We start from the raw sequence: 18197 nt of genomic DNA on the forward strand, positions 1-18197 counted from the left end.
CTTTGTCCTTAGGGTGCACAACACAAAGGTTTCAGCATTGTTTCCACCACTCAATAAGCAACTGATCTAGACTACTTCATAATCAAACAAAAGCCTTTTGAGGATCAGGCGACGAGTGGCTTATCTGCCTTTGCCATCCGTACTGTTAGCTAACGTTCAATCGCTGGAAAATAAATGGGACGAACTGAAAGCACGTATATCCTACCAGCGGGACATTAAAAACTGTAATATCTTATGTTTAACCGAGTCGTGGCTGAACGACGACATTAATAACATACAGCTGGTGGGTTATACACTCTATTGGCAGGATAGAACAGCAACCTCTGGTAAGACACAGGGCGGGGGACTATGCATATTTGTAAACAACAGCTGGTACACGATATCTAAGGAAGTCTCTAGGTTTTGCTCGCCTGAGGTAGAGCATCTCACGATAAGCTGTAGACCACACTATCTACCTAGAGAGTTTTCATCTGTATTTTCCGTAGCTGTTTACATACCACCACAGTCGGAGCTTGGCACTAAGACAGCATTAAATGAGCTCTATTCCGCCATAAGCAAACAAGCTCCTCGTAGCCAGGGACTTTAATGTAGGGAAACTTAAATCCTTTTTACCAAATTTCTATCAGCATGTTAAATGTGCAACCAGAGGGTAAAAACTCTGGACCACCTTTACTCCACACACATACAAAGCTCTCCCTCGCCCTCCATTTGGCAAATCTGACCAGAATTCTATCCTCCTGATTCCTGCTTACAAGCAAAAATTAAAGCAGAAAGCACCAGTGACTAAATCAATAAAAAAAGTGGTCAGATGAAGCAGATGCTAAGCTACAGGACTGTTTTGCTGGCACAGACTGGAATATGTTCTGGAATTCCTCTGATGGCATTGAGAAGTACACCACATCAGTCATTGGCTTCATCAATAAGTGCATCGATGACGTCATCCCCACAGTGACTGTACGTACATACCCCAACCAGAAGCCATGGATTACAGGCAACATTCGCACTGAGCTAAATGGTAGAGCTACCTCTTTCAAGGAGTGAGACTCTAACATGGAAGCTTATAAGAAATCCCGTTATGCCCTCCAACAAACCATCAAACAGGCAAAGCGTCAATATAGGACTAAGATCGAATCGTCCTACACCGGCTCTGACGCATGTCGGATGTGGCAGGCCTTGCAAACTATTATAGACTACAAATGGAAGCACAGCGAAGAACTTCCTAGTGACATGAGCCTACCAGACGGGCTAAATAACTTCTATGATCGCTTCGAGGCAAGTAACACTGAAACATGCATGAGAGCATCAGCTGTTCCGGCCGACTGTGTGATCACGCTTTCCGCAGCCGATGTGAGTAAGACCTTTAAATAGGTCAACATTCACAATGCCACAGGGCCAGACGGAATACCAAGATGTGTATTCCAAGCATGCACTAAACAACTGGCAAGTGTCTTCACTGATATTTTCAACCTCTCCCTGTCTGAGTCTGTAATACCAACATGTTTCAAGCAGACCACCATAGTCTCTGTGCCCAAGATCACTAAGGTAACCTGCCTAAATGATTACCAACCCATAGCACTCACGTCTGTAGCCATGAAATGCTTTGAAAGGCTGGTCATGGCTCACATCAACACCATTATCCCAGAAACCCTAGACCCACTCCAATTTGCATACCAAAGATCCACAGATGATGCAATCTGTATGGTACTCCACACTGCCCTTTCACACCTGGACAAAAGGAACATGTGAGAATGCTACAGCTCAGCAGTCAACACCATAGTGCCCTCAAAGCTCATCACTAAGCTAAGGACCCTGGGACTAAACACCTCCCTCTGCAAATGGATCCTGGACTTCCTGACGGGCCACCCCCAGGTGGTAGGGGTACATTACAACACATCCGCGCGCTGATCCTCAACACGGGGGCTCATCAGGGGTGCGTGCTCAGTCCCGTCCTGTACTCCCTGTTCACCCATGACTGCACAGCGAGGCACGACTCCAACACCATCATTAAGTTTGCCAATGAAACAACAGTGGTAGGCCTGATCACCGACAACGATGAGACATCCTATAGGGAGGAGGTCAGGGACCTGACCATGTAGTGCAAGGACAACAACCTCTCCCTCAACGTGATGAAGACAAAGGAGAGGATTGTGGACTACAGGAAAAGGAGGATCGAGCATGCCCCCACTCTCATTGACGGAGCAGATTGAGAGCTTCAAGTTCCTTGGCGTCCACAACACCAACAAACTAACATGGTCCAAGCACACCAAGACAGTCGTGAAAAGGGCACGACAAAACCTATTCCCCCTCAGGAGACTGAAAATATTTGGCATGGGTCTTCAGATCCTCAAAAGGCTTTACAGGTGCACCGTCAAGAGCATCCTGGTTGCATCACTGCCTGGTATGGCAACTGCTCGACCTCCGACCGCAAGGCACTACAGAGCGTAGTGTGTACGGCCCAGTACATCACCACGGCCAAGCTTCCTGCCATCCAGGACCTCTATACCAGGCGGTGTCAGAGGACGGCCCTAAAAATTGTCAAAGACTCCAGCCAGCCTAGTCATAGACTGTTCTCTCTGCTACTGCACGGCAAGTGGTACCGGAGCGCCAAGTTTAGGTCCAAGAGGCTTCTAAAAAGCTTCTACCCCCAAGCCATAAGACTCCTGAAAAGCTAATCAAACAGCTAATTTACGCTGCTGCTACTCTCTGTTATTATCTATGCATAGTCACTAACATAACTCTACCTACATGTACATATTACCTAAATTACCTCGACACCGGTGCCCCCGCACACTGACTCTGTACCGGTACCCCCTGTATATAGCCCTGCTATTGTTATTTACTGCTGCTCTTGAATTACTTGTTATTCTTATCTGTTACTTTTATTAGGTATTTTCTTAAAACTGCATTGTTGGTTAAGGGCTTGTAAATCAGCATTTCACTGCACCCGTTGTATTCGGCACATGTGACAAGTACAATTTGATTTGTAGTTCAATCAATCGTTTTGATTATGAAGCAGCAGTATGAACAAGCACAATGATAAGGCCAAACACACCAACTTTTATTTGACCCTCATTTTACCACATCATCTTCTACCTGGAGAAGAGTTGCAGGGGTTGAATGAGTCCGTTGGAAGCTTGAGAAAATCACTGTAGGTGGCCAAGGGAGTATGAGAAGCCGGATTAGGATTTTAGCTTTGACAGTGGGGTTAACCTTTAACTCTTGCAACAAGTGCCATGGCTACTTTAATGACCACAGAGATTATGGACATCTGTTTAATGTCTCATTTGAATGATGGCACTTTATGCAGTTTAGTTACCCCCTCCCCCCATCACTCCCTTACCAGATGGAATAGTGCTGTCTTATGGCCCTCCAACACCACATTCAGCATATTCTATTCTCCCATCCAAGAATTGACCAGGCCCTGCCCTGCTTAGTTTCAGAGGCAAGCAGTCAGTAGGATGTAGGGTGGTGTGGCTGCTGACAGTCTCTCTGCAATGTCTTACAACGGGTTGCTTACTTTCTTATAGTAATGTATTATGTCTAGGAATCTATGGAGTGTGTCTGGAGTCCTGGTCAGGGTCCATGGTCAAAATCGTAATTATTAGAGATGTTTCCTCATTATCAGATGGGAAAACTGGTTATGATTTTTTTCTCCCCCTCGCGGAAGGGAACAAGACATTATATCAGCCTTAGTGTGGCCCTCCTTGGACTTTTGCTCAGGAGTTGGCAAGGGAAGAGTTCAATGTCGTCCCTCTGCAGTTTATAATGCTGGTAGGCGCAACTTTCACTCCTGTTGAATGACATGTTTTTTAGCCATTTGGCGTTATAGTTGATCATATTTAGTTTGGTGTATTTCAATAGTTGTTTTACTGACGCTTTTTGTATCCCCCTGTTCACGATGGAACTAAGATAACATATCATAATACAATGTTTTGTTTTCAACAAGTGTACTGTGAACCCACGTCACACTGTGTTACTAAAGTGACATCTTCAAGGGTATTCTTTTTTATTCCACCTGATCGGCAGCCTGGTAATGAAATATGCACTATACTGTACAACATGATCAACACATATGTGAATCACACACTACCTTCCGTTGAAGTCTCCATTCTCTGAACAGCTGGAAGAACACTTTATGAGGTTATTCTTTTCAAACGCACAGAGAATTGTGATAAACAAATGGTGATATTTATTGATTGGATGGTTATCCACTGAGCTTCACCTCTCCCCACAGGTTTTGGATTTTCTCATTTGCTGCGGTGGGCTCCCTGCCTGTCCCACACCAGCCTTGCTGTGTTTCTGTTAGCATCAAAATGCAATGCTACACACTGGAGGGTTTTGTCTGGATCACACCGAATGGCTGTGAATTTTAAACACAGGATTAGAGGCTTCTGAGAGAGAGGCACAGGGGAGCAGCACAGTCAGTTGAGTGCTAATTTGATTCATTTTTTTTTTTACAAACAGCCACAGCAATTCAGCGTTTGGAGGCTGCTTCACCTAAATCACAGAGCACCAGGACCAAATGTTCTTTCCAAAATCAAATTATCTGACCGTGGTGAACGATCTGCTTTGCATATCACAAAATTAGCCAAATGTTCACACCATTGAAATCTTCAGGGTGTAAAATGTGTTATTGGTCAGACAGACCGATTAAGAGCCAAAAGCTCAAGTTGACAAATTTTGTAGAATTCAAACTTCACTGGTTACTGTTATCAACAGAAACAATATTTGCTTATTGTTTTAGCACAAAAAAAAAAGTTTTATCCTGTGCAATGTTTCTAAAACCATGACTCCTTGCCTTTGACACATGAAGGTCAACAACTTTGTATACATTTTGAGATCATACTCCTTTATTAAATGTACCACAACACATACCCAATAATTAATGTACCATGAACTACAGTATGTGGGTGTGAACACACTATCATTTTCCTTTTTATCAAAACAATTTCATCATGTACTGTTTTCCCAGGTGGAGAGCTTTATGAAACATCCCCTTATGAACCTGTGATGCCTGTTCGCTACCCTGATGCATTCCGTCTCGCTTCCATTATCTCAGGTAAGAACAAATGTTTAGTGTTATCATTTTTTTGCTTCCACAATGACTATTCCATGTTAAAAGACTGTGAAGATACACTGTATACAGTGCCATCGGAAAGTATTCAGACCCCTTGACTTTATCCACATTTTGTTACATTACAGCCTTATTCTGAAATTGAATAAATAATAAAAATATCCTCAGCAATCTATACACAATATTCCATAATGACAAAGCAAAAACAGTTAAAAAAAGAAGAACAATTTCAAAATGTATTACAAATAAAACAACTAAAATACCTTCAGACCCAGATTCAAAATTGAGGTCAGGTGAATCCTGTTTCCATTGATCATCCTTGAGATGTTTCTAATACTTGACCTGTGGTACATACAATGGTACATACAATTGATTGGACATGATTTGGGAAGGCACATACCTGTATATGTAAGGTCCCACAGTTGACAGTGCATGTCAGAGCAAAAACCAAGCCATGAGGTTGAATTAATTGTCCGTAGAGCTCCGAGTCAGCATTGTGTCGAGGCACAGATCTGGGGAAGAGTACCAAAATACTTCTGCAGCATTGAAGGTCCCCAAGAACACTGTGTCCTCCATCATTCTTAAATGGAAGAAGGTTGGAACCACCAAGACTCTTCCTAGAGCTGGCAAAACTGAGAAATCGGGGGAGAAAGGCCTTGGTCAGTGACGTGACCAAGAACCCGATGGTCACTCTGACAGAGTGTCTAGAGTGTGCTCTAGAGTGTCTCTTTGGTAATGGGAGAACCTTCCAGAAGGAAAACCATCTCTGCAGCACTCAACCAATCAGGCCTTTATGGTATTGGCCAAACGGAAACCACTCCTCAGTAAAAGGCACATGATTAGAGTTTTCCAAAAGGCACCTAAAGACTCTCGGGCCATGAGAAACAAGATTTTCTGGTCTGATGAATCCAAGATTGAACTCTTTGGCCTGAAAAGCCAAGCGTCTGGGACTGGGAGACTAGTCAGGATCGAAGGAAAGACGAACAGAGCAAAGTGCAGAGAGATCCTTGATGAAAACCTGCCCCAGAGCGCTCAGGACCTCTGGGGGCTAAGGTTCACCTTACAACAGGACAGCGACCCTAAGCACACAGCCAAGACAAAGCAGGAGTTGCTTCGGGACAAGTCTCTGAATGTCCTTGAGTTGCCCAGCCAGAGTCTGGACTTGAACCCTATCTAACATCTCTGGAGAAACCTGAAAATAGCTCTGCAGCGATGCTCCCCATCCAACCTGACAGATCTTGAGAGGATCTGCAAAGAAGAATAGGAGAAACTCCCCAAATACAGGTGTAACAAACTGGTAGCGTCATACCGAAGAAGACTCAAAGCTGTAATCGCTGCCAAAGGTGCTTCAACAAAGTACTGAGTGAAGAGTCTGAAAACTTATGTAAATGTGATATTTCATTTTTTTTTATACATTTGCAAACATTTCTAAAAACCACTTTCCTTTGTTATTATAGGGTATTGTGTGTAGATTGATAAAAAAAAAACAATGAATCCATTTTAGAATAAGTCTGTAATCAGTGGCGGTCAGTGCTGTTTAAGATGAGGGAGGACTATTTTCATTCATATTCCATTCACGCAGTTAAATGTAACAGCGATAGGTTTAGGCTAATATTTGATACTCAGATTTCCCTTCCCCCATTATAAGGTTGCTACAACCTAGCCCAGTGGTTCTCAATCCTGGTCCTGGGGACCCAAAGGGGTGCACATTTTTGTTTTTGCCCTAGCACTACACACCTGATTAAAATCATCAAAGCCTTTTGATGAGTTGATCAATTGATAATTTAATCAGCTGTGCAGTGCTAGGGCAAAATCAAAAAATGCAAAACACTTTGGGTCCCCAGGATTGGGTACCACTGGGCTAGCCTATGACTGACGGTTTACAACGTAGGTGCACACAGGTTGAGAGACACATTTGAGGTGTCGAGAGACACATTTGACATTCAACACCGCCTTGCACACTCTTGCCTGCATCTAGCTGATATAGGGTGTAATTATTCGTCCAAAAATGTGACAAATTCAGGTATGTTATCCCCGATTTGTTCCATTTGCTTCCATTTAAGAAATGCTTTTCACAGAATCAGCGGAATGAATACACTCTCGTCCTCTCACCTTGTGCCTTCGCTTGTGGACTTCAATGCTCAACACATCAGCTGTATGTGACCAGGCGAAAAAACGTTTCCAAGCCAAACCACTACACACAGCCTACATCTGTGTTACAATATTAGCTAAAGAAGTAACGTCATAGTCAGCATAGCTAATAGAACTAATGTGTTAGTAAACCCACTACAATCATGCAGTAACGTTAGTGTACAGTCAGTAAGCAGTTACACCGGTGGACCCCGGTGGCAATACATTTGTAAAACCAAAAGGTTACCTTGACTTGGAAGAGTTGTTTTGTTGGAAAGTCATAGCCAGATAGCTAAAATAACATCTGTTTGTTTGAGCAGGGTGTTTTAGTAGACTAAACTAGCTAGCTGCATTTGCTAGCTAAGTAAGTGAAACTGAAAGTTTAAAACAATTATCAAATCACTCTCTATATACAGTGTATATATATATATATATTTCTCTCTTGCTTCTCCTTCATTTTGGAAGAAATTAATTTGTTAAACTGTTCGACTAATGTCTTTCTCTCTCTCTTTGAGTCAACTACTCACCACATTTTATGCACTGCAGTGCTAGCTAGCTGTAACTAATACTTTCAGTACTAAATTCATTCTCTGATCCTTTGATTGGGTGGACAACATGTCAGTTCATGCTGCAAGAGCTCTGATAGGTTTGAGGACATCCTCCGGAAGTTGTCATAATTACTGTGTAAGTCTATGTAAGGGGGTAAAGAACAATGAGCCTCCTAGGTTTTGTATTGAAGTGAATGCACCCAGGGGAGGACGGAAGGTAGCTGTCCTCCGGCTACACCATGGTGCTACCCTACTGAGTGCTGTTGAGGCTACTCTAGACCTTCTTTGCAAAATAGTGTGTTTTAATCTATTATTTGATGATTATATTTAGTATAATTTCAACAAAAAAATATAACATTTTAAATGTTTTATTTTTATGAAATTCACTGAGGAGAAATTCACTGAGGAGCCTCTACTGGCTGTAATGTAACAAAATGTGGGAAAAGTCAAAGGGACCGCCTACTGAGAAGTGCCTGTTAAGTAAATCAGGTGTTAAATTAGGTGGAAAGGAGATTGACACTTTCAGTAAATATGATGGATTCCTCTTTATATTCCTTAGTTCACCAAGGGGTCTTGATTACGTAAACCCATATATTTCCCATCTATTGATTTTCCATTCAGTTTGAGTTCTGCTTACTAATTAAACAGCAAGTATTCATCAAGGGAACTATTGCTCACATTTCGTTTACTGGTTATTACTGAAAGGGCAATACAAATCAATGCAGATCTTATTATAAGACACAGCTACAATGGCTATTACACTAAGGGCTCTATTTTAACAAACCCAATACATATGGCAAATCTTAGTGCTGCTGACAGATTTTTGTTGTTCTGCTATTTTACTTCCAGAATATGTGCAGAGTAGCTGGAGGTGGCACAAAAGTTCTGGGTTTTGATGAATTATCAAGTTGTGGGTATGTCGAGGCTTGACACCTCACTGGCCAATCAGAACTTGCTCCATCGCTGAATATGTGGTTGCTTCAAGTTGTCTTTACAGTGTTTTATGTATTGCCTCGTCATCATCTCCAATTCGATTGTAGTCCGTTATAGCCTAGTTTGTTAAATGGCCTGCCCCATATTTGCTAAATATGTTGAACATGTTTGCAGTCCACATTGTTCTTTATTTTTTTTATTTTTTTTTAACTTTTATTAACTAGGCATGTCAGTTAAGAACAAATTCTTATTTACAATGACGGCCTACACCAGGCAAACCCAGTTGATGCTGGGCCAATTGTGTGCCGCCTTATGGGACTCCCAATCACAGTCGGTTGTGATACAACCTGGATTCAACCCAGGGTGTCTGTAGTGATGCCTCAAGCACTGAGAAGCAGTTCCTTAGACCACTGCGCCACTCGGGAGCGCCGAGTGTATTCCTTCAATATGGAAATACATTGTTAAACATACACTACCATTCAAAAGTTTGGGGCCACTTAGAAATGTCCTTGTTTTTGAAAGAAAAGCACATTTTTGGCCCATTAAAATAACATCAAATTGATCAGAAATACAGTGTAGACATTGTTAATGTTGTAAATGACTATTGTAGCTGGAAATGTCAGATTATTTATGGAACAGAGGCCCATTATCAGCAACCATCACTCTTGTATTCCAATGGCATGTTGTGTTAGCTAATCCAAGTTTATAATTTTAAAAGGCTAATTGAGCATTAGAAAATCCTTTTGCAATTATGTTAGCACAGCTGAAAACTGTTGTCCCTGATTAAAGAAGCAATAAAACCGGCCTTCTTTAGACTAGTTGAGTATCTGGAGAATCAGCATTTGTGGGTTTGATTACTGGCTCAAAATCTATTCCTGTTCTGAGAAATTAAGGCTATTCCATGCGAGAAATTGACTAGAAACTGAAGATCTCGTACAACGCTGTGTAATACTCCCTTCACAGAACAGCGCAAAGTGGCTCTAACCAGAATAGAAAAAGGAGTGGGAGGCCCCGGTGCACAACAGTGAAGAGGCGTTCCCGGGATGCTGGCCTTCTAGGCAGAGTTCCTCTGTCCAGTGTCTGTGTTCTTTTACCCATTTTTTCTTTTTATTGGCCAGTCTCAGATATGGCTTTTTCTTTGCAACCCTGCCTAGAAAGCCAGCATCCCGGAGTCGCCTCTTCACTGTTGACGTTGAGACTGGTGTTTTGCGGGTACTATTTGATGAAGCTGCCAGATAATACTGCCTTTGCTGCAATGGCTAGGCTCTCCCGTTTCATAATCTGTATTGTAAGCGGAGATGCGAGGTTCACAGCCAGAGGAAATTAATCCTTTGTCTTGATAGGCCAGAAAGTGTGACATGTCTCTCCCTATGCAAATTAGATGTTAGGTTTCACATACTGCATCTCAGATGAGCAAGAGGACAAGTGCATTAGAGTGTGTAGTTTGAGAAACAGACGCCTCACAAGTCCTCAACTGGCAGCTTAATTAAATAGTTCCTGCAAAACACCAGTCTCAACGTCTACAGTGAAGAGGCGACTCTGGGATGCTAGCCTTCTAGGAATCCTTCAGTCGGAGGCATGGATGTTTGTCCTATCCATTGAATATAGATTATTAAATAGTATACACTAATCTTACAATAGGCCTAGTTATAACAAACATTTAGCTAATCTGGCTTCAACATGGAAATACTAGTCTACACAAATTACACTCACATGCTATACATTTTTGAGCCATGGACAATTGGACAAAAGTTAAGAAGATTAGCCTACCATATCTGTTGATATGGCCTGTTAATGACTTTGTCACGTGAAAGGCAAACAATAAAACAGGCAAATGGCTTAGGCTCCAAGGGGATTCAGCACCAAGGGCAGCGATCAGAATTCATGCGATTTGACGGTTAGATCCAACAGAAATGTAAAGAAAGTCTGTTGACTGTTTTGCTGCTTATGATATTTTAATAAAACATTGGTTATAGGCTACTGATTAGGCTACTGTGCGCCTCCTTTGACAAAAGAAAATGCCGTAACAAATCGCGTTACATCTATGACAAGCTTTTGGCCAGTCTTAACTAGCAGAACCCTAGCTTTTACAAGTTGAATCTAGCGCCGCCTTAACGCCAGTCGGAAATAAAGCCCTGAGAGAGACTATCGCAAAAAATATATATATATTAAAAAAAGGTGAAATATGAGGACCGCAGGGCCATTGCCACAACTGTAGGAAATATAGGCTACAGTCATTTGAACGTTCAATCACTTCCGTTCTCCAGATCCTGCAGAAATTGCCGGAGGATGACCGAGCCTCATTTGCTAAAAGCAGTATACAGCAGAGATGCCACATTTGCTTTTCCTGGCTGATGCCTCATGCTTTGTTTTATATCTTGGAGGTACAAGAAAGACACGCTTTCTGCATAATCCCTTTAGCTTGAAGTCAGTAAACGACATAGGTTGTTTGAAAATATACTGTTTTGATCTATCAAAAAGGAGAACACCAGACAAAATACAAAATTGGAAGTGGCTTTGAATACCTTGGCGTTTTAACCTATGGTCCATATGAAGGAGGCTCAAATGGTTGTGTATCCTACATCCTGGTCATTTTTCAGCACCTTTTGAAACAGCAGCTGGGGCTCATTAATGTGTTCATTTTTTTCTAGAACTGTTTCCAACAATGTTTCTTTCAAAGGTGAAATATCTGATTTGCTCTCCTAAATCCATTTAGCCTTAGTCATTTATTATTTCAGAGGACAGAATAATTGATTGTGGTGGTGAGAAAAGCCCACAGGCAAACAGATAAGTAATTACAGTTGTTCTCTGAAATACTTTTCCCCGCCGATTTCAACTGCACAAAAGTGTGCTTAATCACTTTTAAAATGGTAATCTGAACCAAAGCTCAGGGAATGTGATATCTTGCTGTGTTGATGTGGATGGGGAAATACACTCTCTAGGAGGAAGGCTGAAAATTGAAAAATTATCTCCACAACTTAAGAGTTTATAGTGAGAGAGATAAGGACACCATTGATGGGGAAAAAAACATACTCCACAGTATCTCTAAATTCACACAGCGGTAATAAAGCAAATGACTGAGAGGGAAGTGAGAGTACGCATTGCCCAAGTCCACCATTTTCTTACTTCAATGTGTACAAGTCAATAGTCTTACTCTTGAGCATTGTGAGAGATATTGGTTAGCACTCATAGAATTTTTCTACCTCAATAGGTTGCCCCCTCATCCAACACCAGATGATTCTGAATTTTATATAACAAATTATCCCATAGCATACAAATATATACTTGACTGTAATTTCTATTTTATTTTAGACAAATTGTTCCATCCTTGTGACCCAATGTTGAGCTAATTCACTTATTAAGAGCAGAGGCCAGGATTTTAAAAAAGCAGCACGTGTCCTCCAGGAATTGACTTTGACACCTCTTAGTTAGACCTTCTAACACTTCCTACTAAGCCTCTCACCTCTCTGCTCCACATGCCCACCATCCAATTAAATGGAGAAACCTATTTCTATACAGCTGGGGGGGGGAAGGACCGGCGCAACAGTCGTGCTCAGCATGCAGCCCAACACTGGACATTCTCACCTTGCCCTCGTAACAATTACCATCCCGTTCTCAAAGGCAATGTTGCCGTGCTTTATGCCAGTGTACTGCTGTTGAATAGCTGCTGTACTATGTGTACTTACAATAGGTTTACATTTACAACTAGGAGTTGCCTCTTCGTTTTCTCCATGGACTCTTAATGAGTGTTGGGTGTAAGGGTAACGTATGAGTTGTTAGTGCAGTCGGCGCTATTCTAACAAGTTGGAATTAAACAGAATATTGAATAATCCTCCAAACATGGACATGGCAATGCTCATTAGTTCGTTTTGTTAGCAGAACTAGACTGATGTTTAGGGGAATATGTGAAGCAACGCCAGCGTCTTGATAGAGATTTGAATCGACTCGCTTCTCCATTTCTGCTCCAATGATATTTTGTCCCAGGTTTGATATGCATGATTACCAAACATGATGGACTATTGAAGGAATAATACTGCACGACGGAGGAAACCATCAATTGCAATCTGAATACTGAACATAAAGCAATACTGCAACATAGCAGGAAGTGTTTTGAAGCCCAGTGTCAGCTGCTGTTCACAAGCAACTCAATAATTTGGAAACATGTTTACGTACCGTAGAGCTGACATGCTTTTAAAATCAGTGGCTGCCCTCACTTTCACTCTGTGTGTTAGACCATAGAACTGAAGTGCTAGTTTTATCGGTCTCGTATTTGGAAAACACTTCTGAACTGTTAAAGCAGCCGCTATCTTATTAGAGCACATATAAACAGCTTGTAAAATAGCGGTCCTACCGATATCATTACAGATCCCAAACATGCACAGTCAGTTTTACTGTTGGGAAATGTCGTAGCGTGGACCCGTGGCATTACCTAACCCCTGAAAACCCTGCTCTGACACAAGCCTGAGCTAATAACTGATGAACTCTTTGACAGAGAAATGCTTGACAAGGCTCCCAGGGGTATAGACTAAATACTTTATAACAAGCTCCTTCACACTCACTAAGGGCCATATTAAATCCACACTTTGGCACCCATCCTAATTACAGTGAGCATACCCGGAGCCAAGAGCCCCTCTCTAACCTCGACTGAACTCCTGGTCCCCAGAGTCTAGGATGATGTCTGAAATACAGGATTCAAATAAGGGAGAGAGCAATTACTGTGGAAGGAAGATCCCTTCTCTTGAAAATGGCTAAATCCTGATCTCTTGCCCGGCCTGTAATGACTACATTGTGCTTTTCAGTAGATGGCCATCACGTACTTTACACTAATGAACGCTGTGGACGAGCCCCCTATTAACAGTTAACTCTTAAACGTTAAGTCCCCTATTTATGGGACTTTGAGCTGTTCTGGACCGGATCCGACCAACATTTTTGTGCACAGAGTACTCTGTGAATGGTGCAACATCAAGTGGTGTGCCCTCTGTGAAAGCTCTGGTTGTCCCGCTTCACATGTCACTCTCCGCTCTCATCTGAGATGCAGTATGTGAAACCTGACATCTCATTTGCATAGGGAGAGACATGTCACATTTTCTGGCCTATCAAGACAAAGGATTGATTTCCTCTGGCTGTGAACCTCGCAATCTCCGCTTACAGTACAAATTATGAAACGGGAGAGCCTAGCCCTTGCAGCAAAAGCAGTATTATCTGGCAGAGTTGCAAAGAAAAAGCCATATCTCAGACTGGCCAATAAAAAGAAAAAAGATAGGCAAAAGATCACAGACACTAGACAGAGGAACTCTGCCTAGAAGGCCAGCATCACGGGATCGCTTCTTCACTGTTGACATTGAGACCGGAGTTTTGCAGGTACTATTTAATGAAGCTGCCAGTTGAGAACTTGAGGTGTCTGTTTCTCAAACTACACACTCTAATGTACTTGTCCTCTTGCTCAGTTGTGCACCGGGGCCTCCCACTCCTCTTTCTATTCTGGTTAGAGCCAGTTTACGCTGTTCTGCGGAGGGAGTAGTACACAGCATTGTACAAGATCTTCAGTTTCTAGGCAATTTCTCGCATGGAATAGCCTTTATTTCTCAGAACAGTAATAGATTAACGAGTTTCAGAAGAAAGGTCTTTGTTTCTGGCCATTTTGAGCCTGTAATCGAACCCACAAATGCTGATTCTCCAGATACTCAACCAGTCTAAAGAAGGACAGTTTTATTGCTTCTTTAATCAGGGACAACAGTTTTCAGCTGTGCTAACATAATTGCAAAAGGGTTTTCTAATGATCAATTAGCCTTTTAAAATGATAAACTTGGATTGGCTAACACAACGTGCCATTGGAATACAGGAGTGATGGTTGCTGATAATGAGCCTCTGTACGCCTATGTAGATATTCCATTAAAAGTCATTTTTTTAAATCCAGCTACAAAAGTCATTTACAACATTAACAATGTCTACACTGTATTTCTGATCAATTTTATGTTATTTTAATGGACAAAGAATGTGCTTTTCTTTCAAAAATAAGGACATTTCTAAGTGACCCCAAACTTTTGAACGGTAGTGGATAACTTTTTCTACTGGCAGTTACTTTTTCTGGCAGTATAAGCATTACTAGGGATTATTTATGGCCACCTCATGATAAATAATTACTTTTGGGTATGTCTATTTAGGCGGAAATCTACATTTTATAACATTACATTTAACTGGTTAGGTTAAATGATGACTTTACTCTTTACTTTACGATAAAAAGCGCTTGTTTACAATTCCCCGGGAGATTTTTTTCTTTCCTATATGGAAGCGTGAAGTAACATTGGTAAACCTTTTTTTCTTGTGAAGGGAATTTGGTATTTTTGTGTGCGTGCCAAAAACCAATTAAAATCACACGCGTTGCTACCTAGCGTTCATTGCATGAGAAGCACGACTCTGATTATCATGCAAAGATGTGTCAACAGAGCCTCATGGCAACATAGTCACAGAGTCTAAAAAATATATATATGCAGCAACATGCACTTAATCAGTTGTTGTCCCACAGTGAACACCTTAGACACCAGTACACTGGAATAATCAGGACACAGCCCTCTTTTTCCATGATTTCCTAATACAGCAGAAGGCTCGGAATCAGGGTATTGGGATGGTGAGGTGGGGTGGTGAGGCTTTCCCAAGACTGGCTGTAGCTGGTGTATGCAGCAATGGAATGACACCTAGAGAGATTTGAGGAATGTTTGATCATTACAGCCCATGTGAAAGGCTGATTGTGATGATGATCGGCCAGGTTAATTGAAGACACTTGAGCACGTATACATAAGTGGTGGTCCAATCTCTTGGCAGTACACGACACATTGTTTCCTCTATCAGTGATGGCCTGCTGTAATCAGCAAGACTCTATTCTGCCTCTGATTTCAAAAGCTTTCCGTTTTTGCGAGTAGCCTGTCACCCTTCCTGTATTACCGAAAGGTGTATAGGCAAAACCTTTCATAATGCACTTTGAAAAATCTATTATTTTCCTATAACACTATATATTTTCCATTCATCTACTCCATTCCCGTTTGTATATGTATACCGAGCCTTTGAGGGCCTTTGTGTCTTTGCGAGCCTCAGGACATCTTTCTGCTTTCAGTACCGAATTCAATCTTTTCTCTCCAATTAGAAGTAGTAAAACCTCAAACCACTGCACTGCTTGGTCAGATAAATCTTTGTACCTCGTCCCTCTTCTATTTTGTTTTTATCCTGGACCCCCTGTGCACCGCATTAAAGGCTGCAGATGGCCAGAGGAGATTTAGGAGCTGCAATCCATCATTGTTATGTGTAGGGCCTTTGGATAGAACCCCAAACCACCCCTCCAGCTGGGCTGGCCTGGTTCTGTACCGATTTGGCCAGGTTTTGCCCAGTTTGGCCTCAATCCCTGCTGCTAATGTCAGCTGTCTTTGAAGTCCAATCACAGATCATCCCACAGCCCTCTGACCTAGCATGATCTCCTCCTCGGGATAGCCTTGTTGCTGGAGGGATAAAGACAAAGCTCACAAAGATCTGGAAAGGCAACAATCTTTTCCTGTCTTCACAAAATAGAATCCACCTTTTCACTTTTCTTCCCATCGACATGAAGTTGCCTCTATGTTGCCATGTGGTTGAATAAGGTAAATACTGTTTTATTTGGCTCTGAGTGTGTTGTGTCCATTCTGTGTATGACATTTCTAGGATTGATCTTTTGTGATGCACCACTTACAGACAATACAGCTGCTCATCCAGTCCATAGGAAAGGCTTTTCCTCGATACTGCGTGATAGACACAGAATGAGATTGGTTCTGTTGAATAAGAGATGAATCTCCTTGGATGTCACTGAGCCAGCGCTGCCTCTGAAATATCATTATCTACATGGGGAGGGAGGTTAACTTTTCTAATACACCCTGAATACAAGGGAGGTGGAATATGAGTGAATGTGATACCGTTTTTTTGTTTTTGTTTTATGACATCTCAATAGCAGGTGGGCGTGTACCACCAGTTCAGAGTGCTCTCAGAATATGCACACTTAATGACTCCGTCTGTTTGCTACAGTACAATTGCTAGGTGGCAGTGTGTGATGACAATAAGAAATTGTTCATCTGTGTTCAAAAGGCCACAATTCAACAGCACAGAGTGAGTCTTTACCATGTCCTTGAGCACCTGTGTTTAATGTCCATACTGACAAACCAATTACACATGTCAAAAAGCAACAAGAAATCTAATTCACGTGTTGTAAACGGCATCAAGGTCTGTGTCACGGTGTTTACAGTAGCTGCTGTAGTACATCATGTGCTCGTGCTGGAAGCAATCAGATGAGCAGAATCAACTTGACACACTCATGAAGTCAAAACTGAATGTGAAAGAAGATGAATATACTTACTATCTCAATCCATACTTTATTCATTCACATTTCACTCAAGGCCTCTAAAAATAAATAATTCAGTAAGAATGGATATGGGCGAGCTATACAAGTCTCAGATGGCTTGGGGTTGGCTTGGAGAAAAATATGATATTGAATATCCCCCAGCATAGGGAGAGATCTAACACATGAAGCCCAGTTTCAGCACACACAAACATGACATCCAACATGGTCAAGTAGTCAGAGCACATCAACTTATGTGTCATCATCATCATTATTGTGTGAAAGCGTTTTGTCATGAGCCAGTTGACAAATGCTATAGGTCATATCTATGATAACAACATGGCTTTGCAATAGGCAGTTACGTGCATATTATTTTTCAGTGCTCCTCTTCTCCTTTCCTTGCAGGGATGCACACTGTCACCCCTAAAGCCAACACTTGCTCTGACCCAGGCAAGACTTGTAACCCATGTCTGGATGCAGCCAAGGCCTGCAACCTCAACAACACCTGTAAGAAACAGCGCTCCACCTACATTGCCACCTGCAACAAAGGGGAACCCTGTAACCGTAAGCGCTGCCACAAGGCCCTGAGGCAGTTCCTGGATCGGGTGCCCAGCGAGTACAGCCACCAGCTGCTCTTCTGCCCCTGCCAGGACCTGGGCTGTGCTGAACGGAGGAGGCAGACCATCGTGCCCTTCTGCTCCTTTGAGGACAAAGTCAAACCCTACTGCCTGGAGCTCAGAAAGAACTGCCGCCAAGACCCCCTCTGCAGGTAAGAGATTTAGGAGTTGGGGATTGTCTGTATGTGTGTGTGGGTGCGTGAATGCGTCCATACGTCCATATGTGCTTACGTGCATGAGTGCGTCACGGAGAGAGCTGTTGAACAAATGCAGGTATTAGAGAAAACTATTAACATGCTCTGATATTGACTTATATATGGTAAATGAGAAAAGATCAGCTAGAGACTGATCGACTGCAATCTCCTCCTCCTGTGACATCCTAGATTTCAGTGGTGTAACTTAGCCATGAAAGTAATTATGGCCACTCAGGGAAGCCTTGCTATTAGAGGCAGGATGAAGACATGAGGCTAAACTGAAGGGGCAGCGTTCAATTTGGCTGAATGAAACATTAGTGAATCACTTTGACTGTGTTTCTATTG

At 42.1% G+C, this 18197-nt stretch overlaps 1 protein-coding gene across 1 annotated transcript in view; it reads left to right on the top strand.

Moving 5' to 3' along the window:
* LOC139389606 (GDNF family receptor alpha-2-like) overlaps positions 1-18197 on the top strand; it is a 73260-nt gene that overhangs the window by 16147 nt on the left and 38916 nt on the right. Inside the window, exons 3-4 of the mRNA XM_071136453.1 lie at positions 4973-5059; positions 17447-17810. Coding sequence (XP_070992554.1) covers positions 4973-5059; positions 17447-17810 — 451 coding nt within the window. The remainder of the gene's footprint in view (positions 1-4972; positions 5060-17446; positions 17811-18197) is intronic.

This window comes from Oncorhynchus clarkii, chromosome 30 (assembly GCF_045791955.1).
Source record: "Oncorhynchus clarkii lewisi isolate Uvic-CL-2024 chromosome 30, UVic_Ocla_1.0, whole genome shotgun sequence".
NCBI classification, from domain to species: domain Eukaryota; kingdom Metazoa; phylum Chordata; class Actinopteri; order Salmoniformes; family Salmonidae; genus Oncorhynchus; species Oncorhynchus clarkii.